The 15,987-nt window shown below is 35.0% G+C and overlaps 1 protein-coding gene across 7 annotated transcripts in view; it reads right to left on the reverse strand.

The window, feature by feature from the left end:
• The window catches only part of UTRN (utrophin), a 501,645-nt gene that overhangs the window by 281,523 nt on the left and 204,135 nt on the right, over positions 1-15,987 (reverse strand). For all 7 annotated transcript variants that reach the window (XM_059941058.1, XM_059941060.1, XM_059941059.1 and 4 more), the window contains 4 exons: positions 15,574-15,711; positions 9,572-9,760; positions 8,522-8,694; positions 493-643 (listed from right to left, as the gene is read on the reverse strand). In XM_059941058.1, coding sequence (XP_059797041.1) covers positions 493-643; positions 8,522-8,694; positions 9,572-9,760; positions 15,574-15,711 — 651 coding nt within the window. The remainder of the gene's footprint in view (positions 1-492; positions 644-8,521; positions 8,695-9,571; positions 9,761-15,573; positions 15,712-15,987) is intronic.

Genomic DNA, 15,987 nt, shown 5'->3' on the forward strand with positions numbered 1-15,987 from the left:
GTGTTATATTTTCCCAAGACTGAATTAGACTTACATGAGCAGCTGTCCTGATATAGCTCAAGAATAATTTACTTTTATGATAATGATCAATGATACAAAGAAAATTAAGACGCCTAAGTGTTTAAGTATAGAAAATAGAGGCGAGGTATGCAGATATCGTTCTGGCCTTGACGTAGTCTTGAGTACAAAATTTTACAAGTATTGTTCTAAACATAAAATTTTAAAAATAAAATTGTTTTTCACATATTCCACTAAAGAGTATTTTTTTATTTAAATTTCTTTAAAATCCTAATTAAAAATTGAAATAACCATTTTCTCTTAAACCTTTAAAACTGGAAACTAGAACTGGAACAAAAATTACCGATTCTCTGTATACTCCTGAAAAATTAATATAGTGAGCCCTTACTTTCGAAATCTGTCTTAAATGGTGCATACTAAATAAATATGCCACCTTTTTTAGCAGATCCTCATCCTCTGACAGAAAGCACTCACCTGCTGATGTATCCTGGCTTTCTCTAAGTCCAGGCCACCATCTGGAGCAAAAGTATCAGCCAGCAACTCTTCAGCTTCCGTTATCCACTGTGTGAGGTCATTAAGGTCACAATGGAACTGTCTCCATTCTTCCACAGCCCTATCGAAATAACTAGAGGACAACAAACAAAATAAAATAGGTTTCCAAACTTTCCAGGACCGTCTAGAAGCAATTTTCTAAAATGAAAATTCAAATCTCATTTAAACTGAAAGCCTCAAATGAGTGAATTCACAGCTCACTGCTCTGTAAGACCAGTTTCCGTAGTGGATTACAGTTAATGATTCCTCTTAGAGAAACATGCATCATACCAAGAGCAAAGCAATCTGCATACACCACCCCGCCCCCCATATTCATGCACACATACACACACACTAGGCAGCGTTTTAACTGAAAAGACAGCCTTCTCTGGCTTGGCAAATCAAGATAGATTAGCTGCAGGCATGTTAACCCACCCAACTTTAAACACTTAACATTTCAAACACCATGAAGTGTAAAACATGATTAATTACTCTATTCCCTTAGGAAAAAAATAGCATTTTACTTCCAAAACACTTAGTTCCCAGCTAGAACAAAACCCAAAAGGCCAAAACACTTTAAAATTTCCTTGCAGTATACTGTTGGTGGGAATGTAAATTGATACAGCCACTATGGAGAACAGTATGGAGGGTCTTTAAAAAACTAAAAATAGAACTACCACACGACCCAGCAATCCCACTACTGGGCATATACCTGGAAAAAACCATAATTCAAAAAGAGTCATGTACCACCATGTTCATTGCAGCTCTGTTTACAATAGCCAGGACATGGAAGCAACCTAAGTGTCCGTCGACAGATGAATGCATAAAGATGTGGCACATATATACAATGGAATATTACTCAGCCATAAAAAGAAACGAAATTGAGTTATTTGTAGTGAGGTGGATGGACCTAGAGTCTGTCACACAGAGTGAAGTAAGTCAGAAAGAGAAAAACAAATACCATATGCTAGCACATACACATGGAATCTAAAAAAAAAAAAAATGGTTCTGAAGAACCTAGGGGCAGGACAGGAATAAAGACACAGACGTAGAGAATGGACTTGAGGAAACAGGGAGGGGGAAGGGTAAGCTGGGACGAAGTAAGAGAGTGGCATGGACTTATATATACTACCAAATGTAAAATAAATAGCTAGTGGGAAGCAGCTGCATAGCACAGGGAGATCAGCTCGGTGCTCTGTGACCACCTAGAGGGGTGGGATAGGGAGGGTGGGAGGGAGGCGCAAGAGGGAGGAGATATGGGGATATATGTATATGTATAGCTGATTCACTTTGTTATAAGGCAGAAACTAACACACCATTGTAAAGCAATTATACTACAATAAAGATGTTAAAAAAAAATTTCCTTGCAGTCTATTATCTCTGTGTTATGGACTAAATTGCATCCCCCAAAATTCATATGTTGAAGCCCAAACCCCCAACATGACTATATTGGAGACAGGGTGTTTAGGGAGGTAATTAAGGTTAAATGAGGTCATGTGGGTCATTAATCCCATAGGACTGCTGTCCTAATAAGAGGGAGAGACACCAGAGATATCTCTCTCTATGTCTGCCTCTTTCTGCCTCTCTGTCTCTCTCTCTCTTTGCAAGAGCACAGAGGAAAGGCCATGTAAGGTAAGGATACAGTGAGAAGGTGGCCATCTGCAAGCCAGTAAGAGAAGCCTCACCGGAAGCTAACTCTTCCGGTATCAGCGTCCAGAACTGACAGAAAATAAATGTCTGTTGTTTAAGCCACCTTGTCTGTGGTATCTTATTATGGCTGCCCTAGCAGACTAACATACTCTGTGCAGGGACTAATCCAGTGTGTCCCATTGACCTGAACACAGCACAGGATGGGAGTGCCTGCAAAGCTCAGGTTAGGCAATGAAACAAAGACTATCAAGACTTCTATTCAAACATAACTCCTTTAGAAATGAGATAAAGTCAAACTCCAGTGCTTGTCATATTTGGAACAAATAAGTGTAAAACAGAAAAGCTCTGTTGGATTGGGATCCTAAAGAATTTCCCTCTGCCTCTTTGTTTAGAGTAGTTGTACCAGGAGAAGTTTAGAAGAGATCTCTGAAATTTTAATGATTCTACTAAAATGTTTATATAATAAAAAGGTAATATTATTTTAAAAAATAATAAAATGGTCCCTGACATCGCTAACTCCTAAATAATCTTTGTTTCCTTCTTCCATGAAAATCACTGAATAAAAATTCCATTAATATTTGTTGAGTGCCCACAGGGAAGCAATGTTCTATTGGGCATAATGAAAATAAGAGCACTTCAAACAAAACACTAAGAGAATATATTAAGACAATCTTCATTAGTCGGCACTCAATAAATATTCATTAAATGAATGGTGCACGGATAGATAGGTATAGGTATACATAGGTAGGTGGATGGGTGAAGTCTTCTATGATGAAACTGAGTTTCAAACACTTTTTAAATGATGGAAAAAGAATGACTGATTAAATTAAGAAGGAAAACTATTCCTGGTAAAAGATGGAATTCTGAATAAGAATCAGAAAGCTGGGAAGGTAAAGAAGGTAAAGGAAATTTTAATCAAGTTTATGTGAAATGAGTGAAGAAAACTTGTTTTTGAGCAGTACGTATAAGGTACTAGAAATTAGGCCAACTGGAGAACACTGTTAAAAAGCTTCTAAGGTCAAGATAAGAAGTCTGAACTTTGTCCACACAGCAGTGAGGGGCACGAAGAAGATACAGAGGATAAATATCTGGGAAGACATTCTTAGGAGAGAAGATACACAAAGATCCAAGGATCTAAGATGAGAAGGAAGAAATATAACTGGCTTATTTCTCCACTGTTCCACTGTTTGTCTAAGATGGTTCTAAAATTACTTATTAAGGAAAAATATGAAAGCTAATGCCATGAACCATTACAAAAGAGGCATAAGGGACTTCTCAAAGAAAGATACCTGTTTATTTTCATGGTATTTATCTTTTACCACAGGCCAACAATACTTAAAAAATTTTATAAGCAAAACAGCACAGAGACCTGGCATAGACAAATGACTTGGTGGTCACCCAGGTGTGATTATGACTGATAACGGTTATGAAACCATGAAAGCACAGGATATTTGCCATTGCCTCGATGTTCTATGAAAAGAAAAGAATAGAAAGGAGTGCTCACTTACTGCTTGTAAAAGTGGGCACATAGGAATGGGGAAAAATAAACATTTTAGGATAGGTTACCAAGGTTGGAAGAGAAAAACTAAACAAAAATTAGGAATAAGAATAAGAACATAATCAACTAATGCATCCAAGTGCTGGGCTAAAGAAAATAAGAGAGACAACTTCCTAGCAAGTGAAATCTAGTAAACACAGAAAACAAAATAATAAAATAAAAATGTGATAGAGAAGACTTTTCTAGCATAAGAGAATACTGTTCTGTGCTCAATTAAAAAAAAACTATGGAGTATTTTCTAAAAAGTTAAAATTTTTATAATCAAGTAAATGGCATGAATATCTGCAATCAACGTTACTAATCATAACGTTCTTGAAATTCTGCCACATTAGCCAGATGCATATATGCAAATAGGATAATTGAAAAAAAGAAGAAAGTTATCATTAGATACAAATGATGTGTCAGTATACTAAGAAAGGCCAAGAAAATCAAATTTATAACCATACTCACAGGCATACACTCACACACGTGCGCGCACACACACACACACACGCACAAACACACGCAGTGCAGAAAATGCAGAAATAAGCTACCATATATCAACTCTACACTAACCAACAATAAGAAAAGCACAAAACTACCAAGTAATAGTCCTGGGGAGAAAGATGCAGACAAATTTTCAAAACCTTACTGAGGACACAGAAAAGGACCCAAATGAGTGAAATACTACATTTCAAATTCATCATTTTTTCAAAAATTGATTGAGATGACTAAAATTTTACTGGAAGAATAAATATAGAAAAAGAATATGAATTCTAATGTTAGAATAATTAGAGAAAATTTACTGTGGTAGACAAAAAAATTAATAATGCTTTAAAAATGAAAGTGTTATGGTATTAGACTAAAACTAATGGTGTGAGAAGGCAGAATTAGCAAAATTAAATAAATATGAAGTTGAAATGCCTTTAAGTTTATGGTAAAGGAAGTATCACCAACAATAACGGAGAGTTAAATTATTCAGCAAAAAATATAGAGAAAATTGGTTGTTTATTTAAGAAAAACATGGCAAAATAGAACAGATTAGTGTTTCTTAACTCAGGCTGCATAAAAAAGTGAGCTGGGGAGTGTTTAAAAAGTAGGGATGCATGGCCCCTACTCTTGCTACTAAAGAGTTGCTATTTACAGACATAGAGAACAGACTTGTGGTTGTCAAGGGGGAAGGGGGGAGGGACGGATTGAGGGTTTGGGATTAGCAGATGCAAACAATTATATATAGAATGGATAAACAACAAGGTACTACTTTATAGCACAGGGAACTATATTGCTAATGGAAAAGAATTTTTAAAAAAGAGTTGGTGTATAGAACCACCAAACTGGAGCCTTAAAACAAAATATGTATCAAAATAAAATTCAGATGGTTTCGTTTTTACATGTAAATTTTAAATCAAGCAAAATTCTTTTAAATATATATAAATATTTAATTACTCTCACAATGAAAAGGTAATTTATATGCATATAAACAAAATGAAATTACAAAGGAAACGACATAACATATAATTATAGAAAACTGAAATTTCTATATGTCAAAAAACACCATTAACAAAGATAAAGGGTACATGGAAAGCTGTGAGTAATTAAGGAATGAACAAAAAATATGAATGGCTAATATTAATATAGAAAAAAGCTTTTGCAAATTAAGAAGTAAATAATAATACTATGATAGAAAAATAAGCACAGAACATGACCTACCCATTAACAGAAGAAATAACACTGGTGCCAATAAACATATGTAAAAATATTGAAATTTTGCTGATAATCAAAGAAATGAAAATCATATTGAGATGCAATCCATCACTATACAATTGGCAAAGGTCTAAAAATAATCTGTCAGTGTTAACAAGGGTTCAGTAAGAAGGACACTTTCACATATGCTGTTGGCAGAGGTATAACGACCAATACTGTGATGCAATCTAGAGCCTTAAAATGTTATTATTTTTTAACAAATTAGCCTTCATCTAATAATCAAGTCTAATTAAAGTCAGAAGTATGCATAAAGCTGTATGTAAGAGGATATTCTCTAAATGTACAGAGAAGTTTTTAAAAATCCATACAAAGAAATACGCCAAAAGATTATTAAAAGTTACCTTTCCAAGGATTGTATAATCACGTGAAATATGTAAGCTAAAACAAAAAAAGAAGATGAAGAGCACCATGCCTATTTTTGTGTGTATGTCTCTAAGGTTTTCCGGTATATTTTTCTGTGTTAACGTTACTCTTACACTGTAATTTATATTGAGCTATTTCACATCATATTTGACTTTCCATACATACACAGCTACCATCAAAAGTCTTACCAATTTTTGTTTCTACCTGTTAATAGGCCTGGTCAAAAAGTAGAAAGAAGGAGGCTCAAAAACATTCTATTAAACAGAAGGTTATTTTTTTAAAAAAGGCTTTGGGGTTATATATGGATTCCAATTATCTGTAGCTGTCTCTGCTCTTCACTCACATTAATCATCAAGTGTGTGGAGAAATTGAACATTACTGAAAATCCTTTTCAAGATTTTTAAAGAAAATGGACACTATTCAGATACTAAAAATTAAAGGTGCTTCCTTTTCTCCATTATATATGCTTGCTTTCTTTGGTGTAGATTAATTGTATGTGCGTGGGTTTATTTCTGGGCTCTCTATTCCATACCATTGATCTAAATGTCTTTTTCTGCCAGTACCATACTGTAATGATCACTATAGCTTTGTAATATAGTTTGAAGTCAGAGACCATGATACCTCCAGCTTTGTTCTTCTTTTACAAGACTGCTTTGGCTATTCGGGGTCTTTTGTGGTTCCATACAAATATTAGCATTCTGTGTTCTAGCTCTGTGAAAAATACCATGGGTGTTTTGACAGGGATTGCACCGAATCTGTAGATTGCTATGGGTAGTAAGGACATTTAACAATACTAATTCTTCCAATCCATGAACACAGTATACCTTTCCATTTATTTGTGTTGTCTTCACTTTCTTTTATCAATGTCATATAGTTTCCGGAGTACAGGTCTTTCACCTCCTTGGTTAAATTTATTCTTAGGTATTTCATTCTTTTAGATGCAAAAGGATTGCAAATGGGATTTTTTTCTTAAAGTTCTCTTTCTGATAGTTTGTTATTAGTGTATAGAAATGCAACTGATTTCTGTACATTAATTTTGTATACTGCAACTTTATTAAATTCATTTATTAGTTCTAGTAGTTTTTGGTGGAGTCTTTAGAATTTTCTATATATAGTATCAATCTCTTCAATAAGCAGTGTTGTGGAAACTGGACAGGTACATGTAAAAAAATGAAGCTAGACCATTTTCTCACACCATATATGAAAGTAAACTCAAAATGGATTAAAGACTTAAGTGTAAGACCTGAAGCCATAAAACTCCTAGAAGAAAATACAAGCAGTATGCTTTTTGACATAGGTCTTAGCAATATTTGGGGGGATATATCTCCTCAGGCAAAGGCAACAAAAGCAAAAATATACAAATGGGACTACATCAAACTAAAAAGCTTTTGCACAGCAAAGGAAACCATCAATAAAATAAAAAGGCAACCTACCAAATGGGAGGAGATACTTGCAAACAATATGTCTGACAAGGGGTTAATATCAAAAATATAAAAAGAACTCACACAACTCAATATCAAAAAATCAAATAATCCAATTGAAAAATGGGCAGAGGACCTGAAAAGACATTTCTCCAAAGAACATATACGAAAGGCCAATGGGTACATGAAAAGATGCTCAACATCACTAGTCATTAGGGAAATGCAAATTAAAACCACAATGAAACATTACCTCGTACCTGTTACAATGACCATCATCAAAAAGACAAGAGATAACAAGTGCTGGTGTGGATGTGGAGAAAAGGGAACCCTTGTACACTGTTGGGGGGAATGTAAATTGGTATTACCACCATGGAAAACAGTATAAAAGATACTCAAAAAATTAAAAATATAACTACCCTCTGATCCAGCAATTCCACCTCTGGGAATAGATCCAAAGGAAACAAAAACACTAACTTGAAAAGATATCTGCACCCTCATTTTCATAGCAGCTTTATTTACAATAGCCAAGATATGGAAGCAACTTAAATGTCCATCAACACATGAATGGATAAAGAAGATATATATAAGAATATTACTCAGGCATAAAAAGAATGAAACCTTGCCATTTGCAACAGCATGGATAGACCAAGACGGTATATGCTAAGTGAAATAGGTCAGACAGAGAAAGACAAATACTGTATGTTTTCACTTACATGCAAAGCCTAAAAAACAAAAGAAACAAATATAACAAAACAGAAAAATACTCACAGATACAGAGAACAAACTAGTGATTGCCAGAGGGGAGGCAGTAGGGGGAATGGGTGACATATGTGAAGAAGGATTAAGGGGTACAAACTACTAGTATAAAATAAATATGTCACAGGGTTGTAATGTACAGCACAGGGAATATAGTCAATAATATTGTAATAACTTCATATGGTGCATAAAATGTAAAAATATTGAATCACTATGCTGTTCACCTGAAACTAATATAATATTGTAAGTCAACTATACTTCAATAAAAATAAATAAATAAAAGTGCTTCCTTAATTATTAAAATATTATATATTACGTTGCAAATGATCATGTATATGTGAGTTGATTCTTCTTTAAGGAACTACATCACAATTTATTAAACAGGGCCTATTACAAGGATTTGAAATATATTCTCACTAATCTTAATGTACATATGAACTTATAGACCTTTTTAAAAAATTAAATATTAATTTAAACATACCCTTTACGATCATTGTACATTCTATTAATTCTGTCCCATTTTGCATTCAACTGAGTAAGTGTGTCCCGGATCTGAATGGCTTCAGGTCCAGAAGCTTCGAGGATAACATCTGGTTGTTTTTCATGAATGATTGCAATCTGCTCTCCGAGTTTGTCCAGTTGGTCTTTGATGGTCTATGAATGTATTGTCATATGTTAACAAAATTCAGCAAAGAGATAAAAGAATGGAATCACAGGAGGTCAAAAATTTATATTGAATAAGTTACTTAAAAATAATGAGACATCATAATCATTGCTTATCAAAACTGGAAACTTTTAAAAAAAAATAATACCCTGTATTGGCCAAAGCATGAGGAATGTTACATAATATCCTAATGGTGGGAAAAAAATCCTCACAGATGTCCAAAGTGGCATTTGTACAGGACATATAAAAAGCTTCAATAACATTCTGTAAAGGTACTGAAGTGTTTGAAGCTAGAAATTATTTATATTTTCAAATACCTAATAATACTAATTTAAATGACAGAAATGAGCTATCAAACCTATCAACTCTATCAGCAATTTTATTGTGACTTGATACATAAATGCAATCAAATTATATGAAAGAGTCTTGATATTAGTTTTGTGAATTAACTGAAAACTTTCAGATCCCTAGTTAACTTACAATCAACATGTCATTCCATACCCAACCACTAGCCAATCTTAAATCGTTATAGGTGGCAAGATAAATGTCAACATTTTACATCAAATGACAATCAAGTCTACGAGAAAGGAATATAGTTTGTGCATGTGTTTGATTTTAAAAAGTCTCTGATGTTGCAAAGCATTAATAACTGTGCACGCTTAAAAATCCATACCTACTTTTAATAAATTAAAAATTTTGACAGTATTTCATTGGTGGATATAGGAAAAGTTTATTTTTCATACATATTATTAATTCCTTGGCACAAATGTAAAAGGTTATGGATAATCTAAGCAGGCACAATGACAAATTCCTTGCTTTATTTCTACATCAACTGCAGCTATTCAAATGCAGTGTCCGGATATTTACCTTCAGAGAATCTTCCTGAAAAGAGAAGTCTTCATAGACAACAGAGCTTAATTCTGGAGTATTAAGTGATAATTCAACATCATCCATGGAAAGTAAAACTTTGTTAATTTCAACCAGATAATCTGTGGGGAGAGGTGGTGAGCTAATTCCAGAAGCAAGCTGACCTGTTCTCTGTTGAATAGGGATTGCCTGTAAAGACATGAATAATAATAACACACATCTTTTAAATTATTCCCACAATGAATAGTAGCAAATTGAAAACACAAAAAACAAACAAAGAAAAAAGCACTATTTTGTGGAGCAATTCAATACCATGAGCAAAAATTTAAAAACTTGTTTTAATTTTTTAAAATTTGCCCTGCACTGCTATAGAAACCATTAACAATCTCTATTTTAATTTTCATCTGTAGCCTGTTGTTAAAAGGCTTAAATAAGCTGTTAATGCTTGAAAGGTTTTTTTTAAGACTTAAGCCACCTAAACTCATTTAGCAAACAGGAAAACATAAGGACTCCTTTCCTAAGTTACTGAAGAAATGAGAATATGCTGCAAATCATAAAATTCTGTATGAAGTAAAAATTTTAATACCATTATTATTTCACCTTTTTAAAAAAAAACTCACAATTAGATTAAACACTTCTGGGCCTCACTGGTGAAAAAGTAAATAAGTGAAACATGTATTTGTAACATAACATAACAAATACAGTAGGGGGTTTAATTAAAATAATATCCAGGCAATTCAGTATATAATCTTTTTTTTTAAATTTTATTTATTTTTATTTATTTATGGCTGTGTTGGGTCTTCGTTTCTGTGCGAGGGCTTTCTCTAGTTGCAGCAAGCGGGGGCCACTCTTCATCGCGGTGCGTGGGCCTCTCACTATCGTGGCCTCTCTTGTTGCGGAGCACAGGCTCCAGACGCGCAGGCTGACTAATTGCGGCTCACGGGCCCAGTTGCTCCGCGGCATGTGGGATCCTCCCAGACCAGGGCACGAACCCGTGTCCCCTGCATTGGCAGTCAGATTCTCAACCACTGCGCCACCAGGGAAGCCCTCAGTATATAATCTTAACCTTTGAGAACAATATTACAAAACATGAATATCCTACATAAGATAATAGATTCTACCATGCTAAATTCAGGCAGATTCTAAACTGAGTGGATAACTTATTTACCCTAGCATAGTATTTCCTGTATCCTCTAATCAGAGCTTTCTAAACAATAAAGTGCTCTCTGGGATGGGCCACTCGTCCCTGGGTTCACGTCCTTTACGCCTTGATGGCTACCATTTAATAATTGCTGCCTACTGCTTGCAAATGGCCAAAGTACATCCACTCATGAATTAAGTGGATTTCCTTGACACTTTCACCATATTCCTATATTGAACTTCTGAAAAATGATATTCCTTTGTAAACTCAGATGACAGTGAAAATGATCGTAAGTACATGTTCACTGAGTCAGTGATCCTGAAAATGGTTACAATTCCTAAATGAAACCAATACCCAAGATTAACAACACTGAGTGAATAATATGTAGTTGAATCTCGAGGTCTGCATTTCTTTGTCTCCTAGAATTTGATAAACTATGACTTTCATCAAATGATGGGAAGTCCTGGATAGCCAGGTGAGAAGCAAGCCTATTGATTTCCTGACTTTATCCACCGGCTTGTTTATACTTGACACTAATAATTTATTATCCTAATGCCACACATTCAAATTTTAGTCAGAAAACATTTCTAGGTATTTAACTATACATCTAAGAAGGCAAACTATATGCTATATTTTAAGCAAATATAAAAGAATGCTGAAATAAATAATGTGTTCACCCAGGAACCAGTTTTAATAAAAAGATATGAAGTATTTCTTAATAAAAAAATGTTTTTTAATTTTTTCAGATTTTAATTTTAAATAGCCCAATTTTTTGGCAGATCACAAAGGGAAGCTCAATTGTTCCTCTCCTTAACTTTAAGGAAAAAGAAAAGGACACAAAGAAAGTATTTACAGGTTGAGAATTCATGTCAAAGGAGTAAAAAAACTGGGACCTGTTCTCCTACTTGGCTTTCTCATCTATCAACCAGGGTCTTGCTCAGACAGCCTCTGTTTTTCCAAGACCAAAAAGGACTCTAGGCCTCCAGCTGTTTGATATGTGCTTGTAGGACATTCAACTTTAGAGTACTTTCCTCATTAGTATCACTAAACATCATACACCAGGTTTTTTTTTTTTTAATCTGCTCTGCCTGCTTACTGGTGAGAGTCACTTCTATACCATAACAACCACTACAAGGCCAGGAATTTTGTGCTGCTTCTTCAGTTACACAACAGAGTGTCATTCTGCAAGGTCACATGTATCTGACTCTTTAGGGTGAACTGGGGAGGTCAGTAGGTATTGTAAATAGAAAGTCCCAATGGTTTTTTTTTAAAAATCACGTTCATTAATACTGTATTTTTCTATTAATAATATACACATAATCTAGGCTTCCTGAGCCTCCATACTCTTGCTGAAGCAGCAAGTCCATTCAAGATTCAAATATGTGCTTTCTATATTCCCAAAATAGATTTTATCCCAAGACAGTGATCAATCAAAATGCCCTAGGAGGAAAAAAAAAAAAATGTCTTCAAGATCTGACCCAGACTTTACTTCTGGATAATTTTATTTTTAAAGAATTCAGCTAGGACACAAAGATACAGATATACTACAAGGTAGCATTAAATGTTACATGATGCACCTCATGTCATACAGCAACCTAAATTCCAGACAGATTAAAAAATTGATTTTAAATGACACTTTACAAAAATGTTCTAAGTTTTGTTTTTATCAAACCATAGGGAAAACTTGGAACAAAACTGAGTTGAACATCGCCAGCTCTCTGGAGGATGAGGACTTTTTAAGAAAATCACAAAGGAAAAACCTAGCCATGTGCGGCTAAACAAAAATTTTAAATGGTTGTATATTAAAGGTAAAATAATTAGAAGATAAAAATCAATAAGATGATACTTTTTATAGCAAATATGACAAGAGGTTAATATCTTTATTTATGAAGAGCTTGTGCATATTTTAAAATAGTAATACCCTAGTAAACACATGAGAAAGGGTCATTCAATATATATTTCAAATAAGAAAATGAGTCCTTTTTTTAGTTTAAATAAATTCATAATTCTTAAAAAGCCACCTATATCACTTTGTAGCAGAAACCATGTGAAAGGCAGTCAATGAAAAGGAAAATGATATGCATGAGCCCCTCTGTACCCTCGGGGAGGCTCTGGAGGTATTTGACCTTAGGAACTATTTACATCAGCGGTCCACAACCTTTTTGGCACCAGGGACCAGTTTCGTGGAAGACAATTTTTACACGGAATCGGGGGTGGGGCGGGGATGGTTCAGGCAGTAATGCAAGCGATGGGGAGCGGCAGATGAAGCTTCGCTCACTCGCCGGCCACTCACCTCCTGCCGTGCGGCCCGGTTCCTAACACGCCAAGGACCACTACAGGTCTACAGCCTGGAGGTTGGGGACCCCTGATTTACATGATAAATGTGGGACTGAAGAGAAGGAGGCACTGAGGATGGATGTGATTTTGACTGAAACAAATTTAATGTCCCTGCCCTAACATAAACTAGGGACTTTGATTATGATGTGTCAACGTAGGCTCATCAGTTGTGACAAATACATCTCTCTGCTGCAGGACATTGATATCATGGAGGAGGCTATGTGTGTATTGGGGGTGAGGGGACAAGGGGTATGTGGGGACTCTTTGCTGTGAACCTAAAGCTGCTCTAAAAAATAAAGTCTGTTTTTAAAGAACAAAAACAAAAACAAACAAGAAATTTCATGTCCCTTCTCAATAGTCTTTGGTTACCCACTGCCTGTCACCACCTTCCATTTTCTCTCTCTTCACCAATCTCCATTTCTCCTCTCTCACTCCTTTTCTCATTTCCAACCTGAATTCATAAGGAGGTTAATCCAAGGTTAACTGAGGGAGGGGCCTGTGAAAGAATTTTTTCAGCTAAAAACCTTCTCATGCTTTTTGTCAGTGCACACACCATCCAATCCTTCCTATGCCCTTCCCCATCTCCTCCCGTCCATATAAATTTTCTCAAATCATTCAACAGGGATAAAATATTGCTCACAGCATGCAGTAGCTCATTGCTCACCTAAAAGAGAAGAAAAGAAAAGAAAGGAAAGGAAAAGGAAGGGAAGGGAAGGGAAGGGAGGGGAGGGGAAGGGAGGGAAGGAGTTCTGTAAACTGGTGGTCCTCAATGCTGACTGCACATTAGAATCTTCTACAGATTTTTTTTTTTCAAGCGCCCACACCTAGGCACAACCTGAGAGATTTTGATTTAACTGGTTTGAGGCTCGATTTCTTTTTAAGCTCTTCAAGGGATTCTAATGTTCACAGTTAAAAAACAGTTTTAAAAACTACAGATTTGAAGAAGTATATGTGTTAACGAAATAAGGACAAAATAATTTTTAATGTTTTAAAATAATTTTAATTACAATAACTAATGCTAGTGAAACCCAAATGAAACAAGCCTATAATAGTATATGTTAGTACTTTTGAAAAACAAATTTATTTATGTATTAAAAGTCTAAAAATTATTTCTATTGTGGACCATTAATGATTTCTGATTTGGGACCCAAAGATGAAGAAGTTCCAGAGAAGAAAGATACTTTTAAAAGTAACAATTAAACAAAGAACTGTAATATAATCTGAAAGATGTTAGAAATAAAAATGGAACCGAGTCTTAAAAGACAACACATTTTTCAGGTAAAATAAGAAGATAAAACCCACACCAGGGAATAACAATGAAATTAGCAAGATTCCAGAGGTGCTAAGGCACCAGTATGTTGGCATAAGGTAGAGAAAACCAGTATAGCTATACTGCATGGTGAATGACAGTGAATCAAAGAGGTAGCCAGAGGTCAAACCGAAGCCTCTACATACCATTATTGTGACAAACCTTGCGCTTAAAGCTTTTTCTGCATTTTGCAATCTTTTCCTGAACAGGTTCTTAGGGAAAGGAATCATAAGATCAGCCATGACTTTTGGGGGAATAATGCTGAGAAAAACACAGAAAATGGGCCGGAGTTAAGAAAAACTGGACTTAAAAACCAACTTGGGGAATAACTAACGGGTGAAAATCATAAGAGTCTGATTTATGGAAAGGTTAGTAGACTGAGGAAGTTAAGTTACTCTCCCAGGGTCATATACAAGTAACTGGTAGAGCCGTATCTAACTTCAGGTTCAGACCTGTATCTACTTTATTCGGACCTAATGGTTCTAATCCTTCCTCAATGTGGTGTGAGGAACAGGAAATGACTGATAAGATTGTGAAGTTTCTACCTTGAGAACTGGGTAGTTTTTATAAGTAATAACTAAGATAGGGAATAAAGCAGGAAACAGGTTGGAGGAGGGGAGAGAGGGCTAGTTCAGCTTGGGACCTGTTACAAGGCTGCAGTACAAACAGATAGAGACAGCCAACAGGCACCAAGCCGAGAAACCTGAATCTTCTAGTAGATTCCAACATCATCAACTAAAACTGGTTCTAGAAGGATTACTTAAGTACAGAACTCTGGGGAACACCAGCACATTTACAGTGCAGCTGCAAAGATGGCTATTGAAAAGGGAGCTGGTGGTGAATCTTTTCCTAGAATATAAATCATATTTTATCAATTTAACAAATTTAGTTATTTGTAAACTAGAAATTTTTTTTAATGTGGTCAAGACCTCCACACATAAAATACAGAACTGAAGGAGAAAGTCACTCCCCAAAGGTTTAAAACATTATCAGAACTCCAAAAGAGATGTCCAATAATAAGGTTTTATGTTTCTATTTTCTGCGAGTCTCGCCTCATCCAAAAATATAAACATATCTAGCAATACACACGAGAAAGGAGGAGATACCATTCCAACTGGTTTGTTTTGAGATGTCATTGAATGCAACATCACACTTCTCAATGGCAAGAGTTGAAAAAGTTATTTAAGTGGAACAGAGACTCTCCCATGACAATACCTTAGTTTTGTTGTATCTTGCGTGCAAAAGTAGTAACTGCAAACGGATCTTTTCTTTTTTATTATCCTCCATAGGTTGATGTAACATTTGTTCTCCTCTTTGTAGAACTTCCTCAATCTGGGCTCTCTCCTCATCCATCTGAATGTTTAAAAGATAAAAATTACTCAAAGTAAAAATGCACAGGGTCACTTACTATCAGTTCCCAAGCAGGAGAACTAACCTACAAAGTATAGTATAAGTCAACATATGTTTATCTGAATGATATACAACAAAAGTTTATGTTTTTCTTAAAATATTTCATATATGAAGTTAAAATAACTCATAAAGAATGCTAGTTTAGCAGAAGTTAAATAGCACTAAGATAACACTACCTTTATAGTCAGAAAGTATGTCTATTTTTTAAGCATTATGTAA

Source organism: Balaenoptera ricei, chromosome 12 (genome assembly GCF_028023285.1).
Source record: "Balaenoptera ricei isolate mBalRic1 chromosome 12, mBalRic1.hap2, whole genome shotgun sequence".
Taxonomy (NCBI): domain Eukaryota; kingdom Metazoa; phylum Chordata; class Mammalia; order Artiodactyla; family Balaenopteridae; genus Balaenoptera; species Balaenoptera ricei.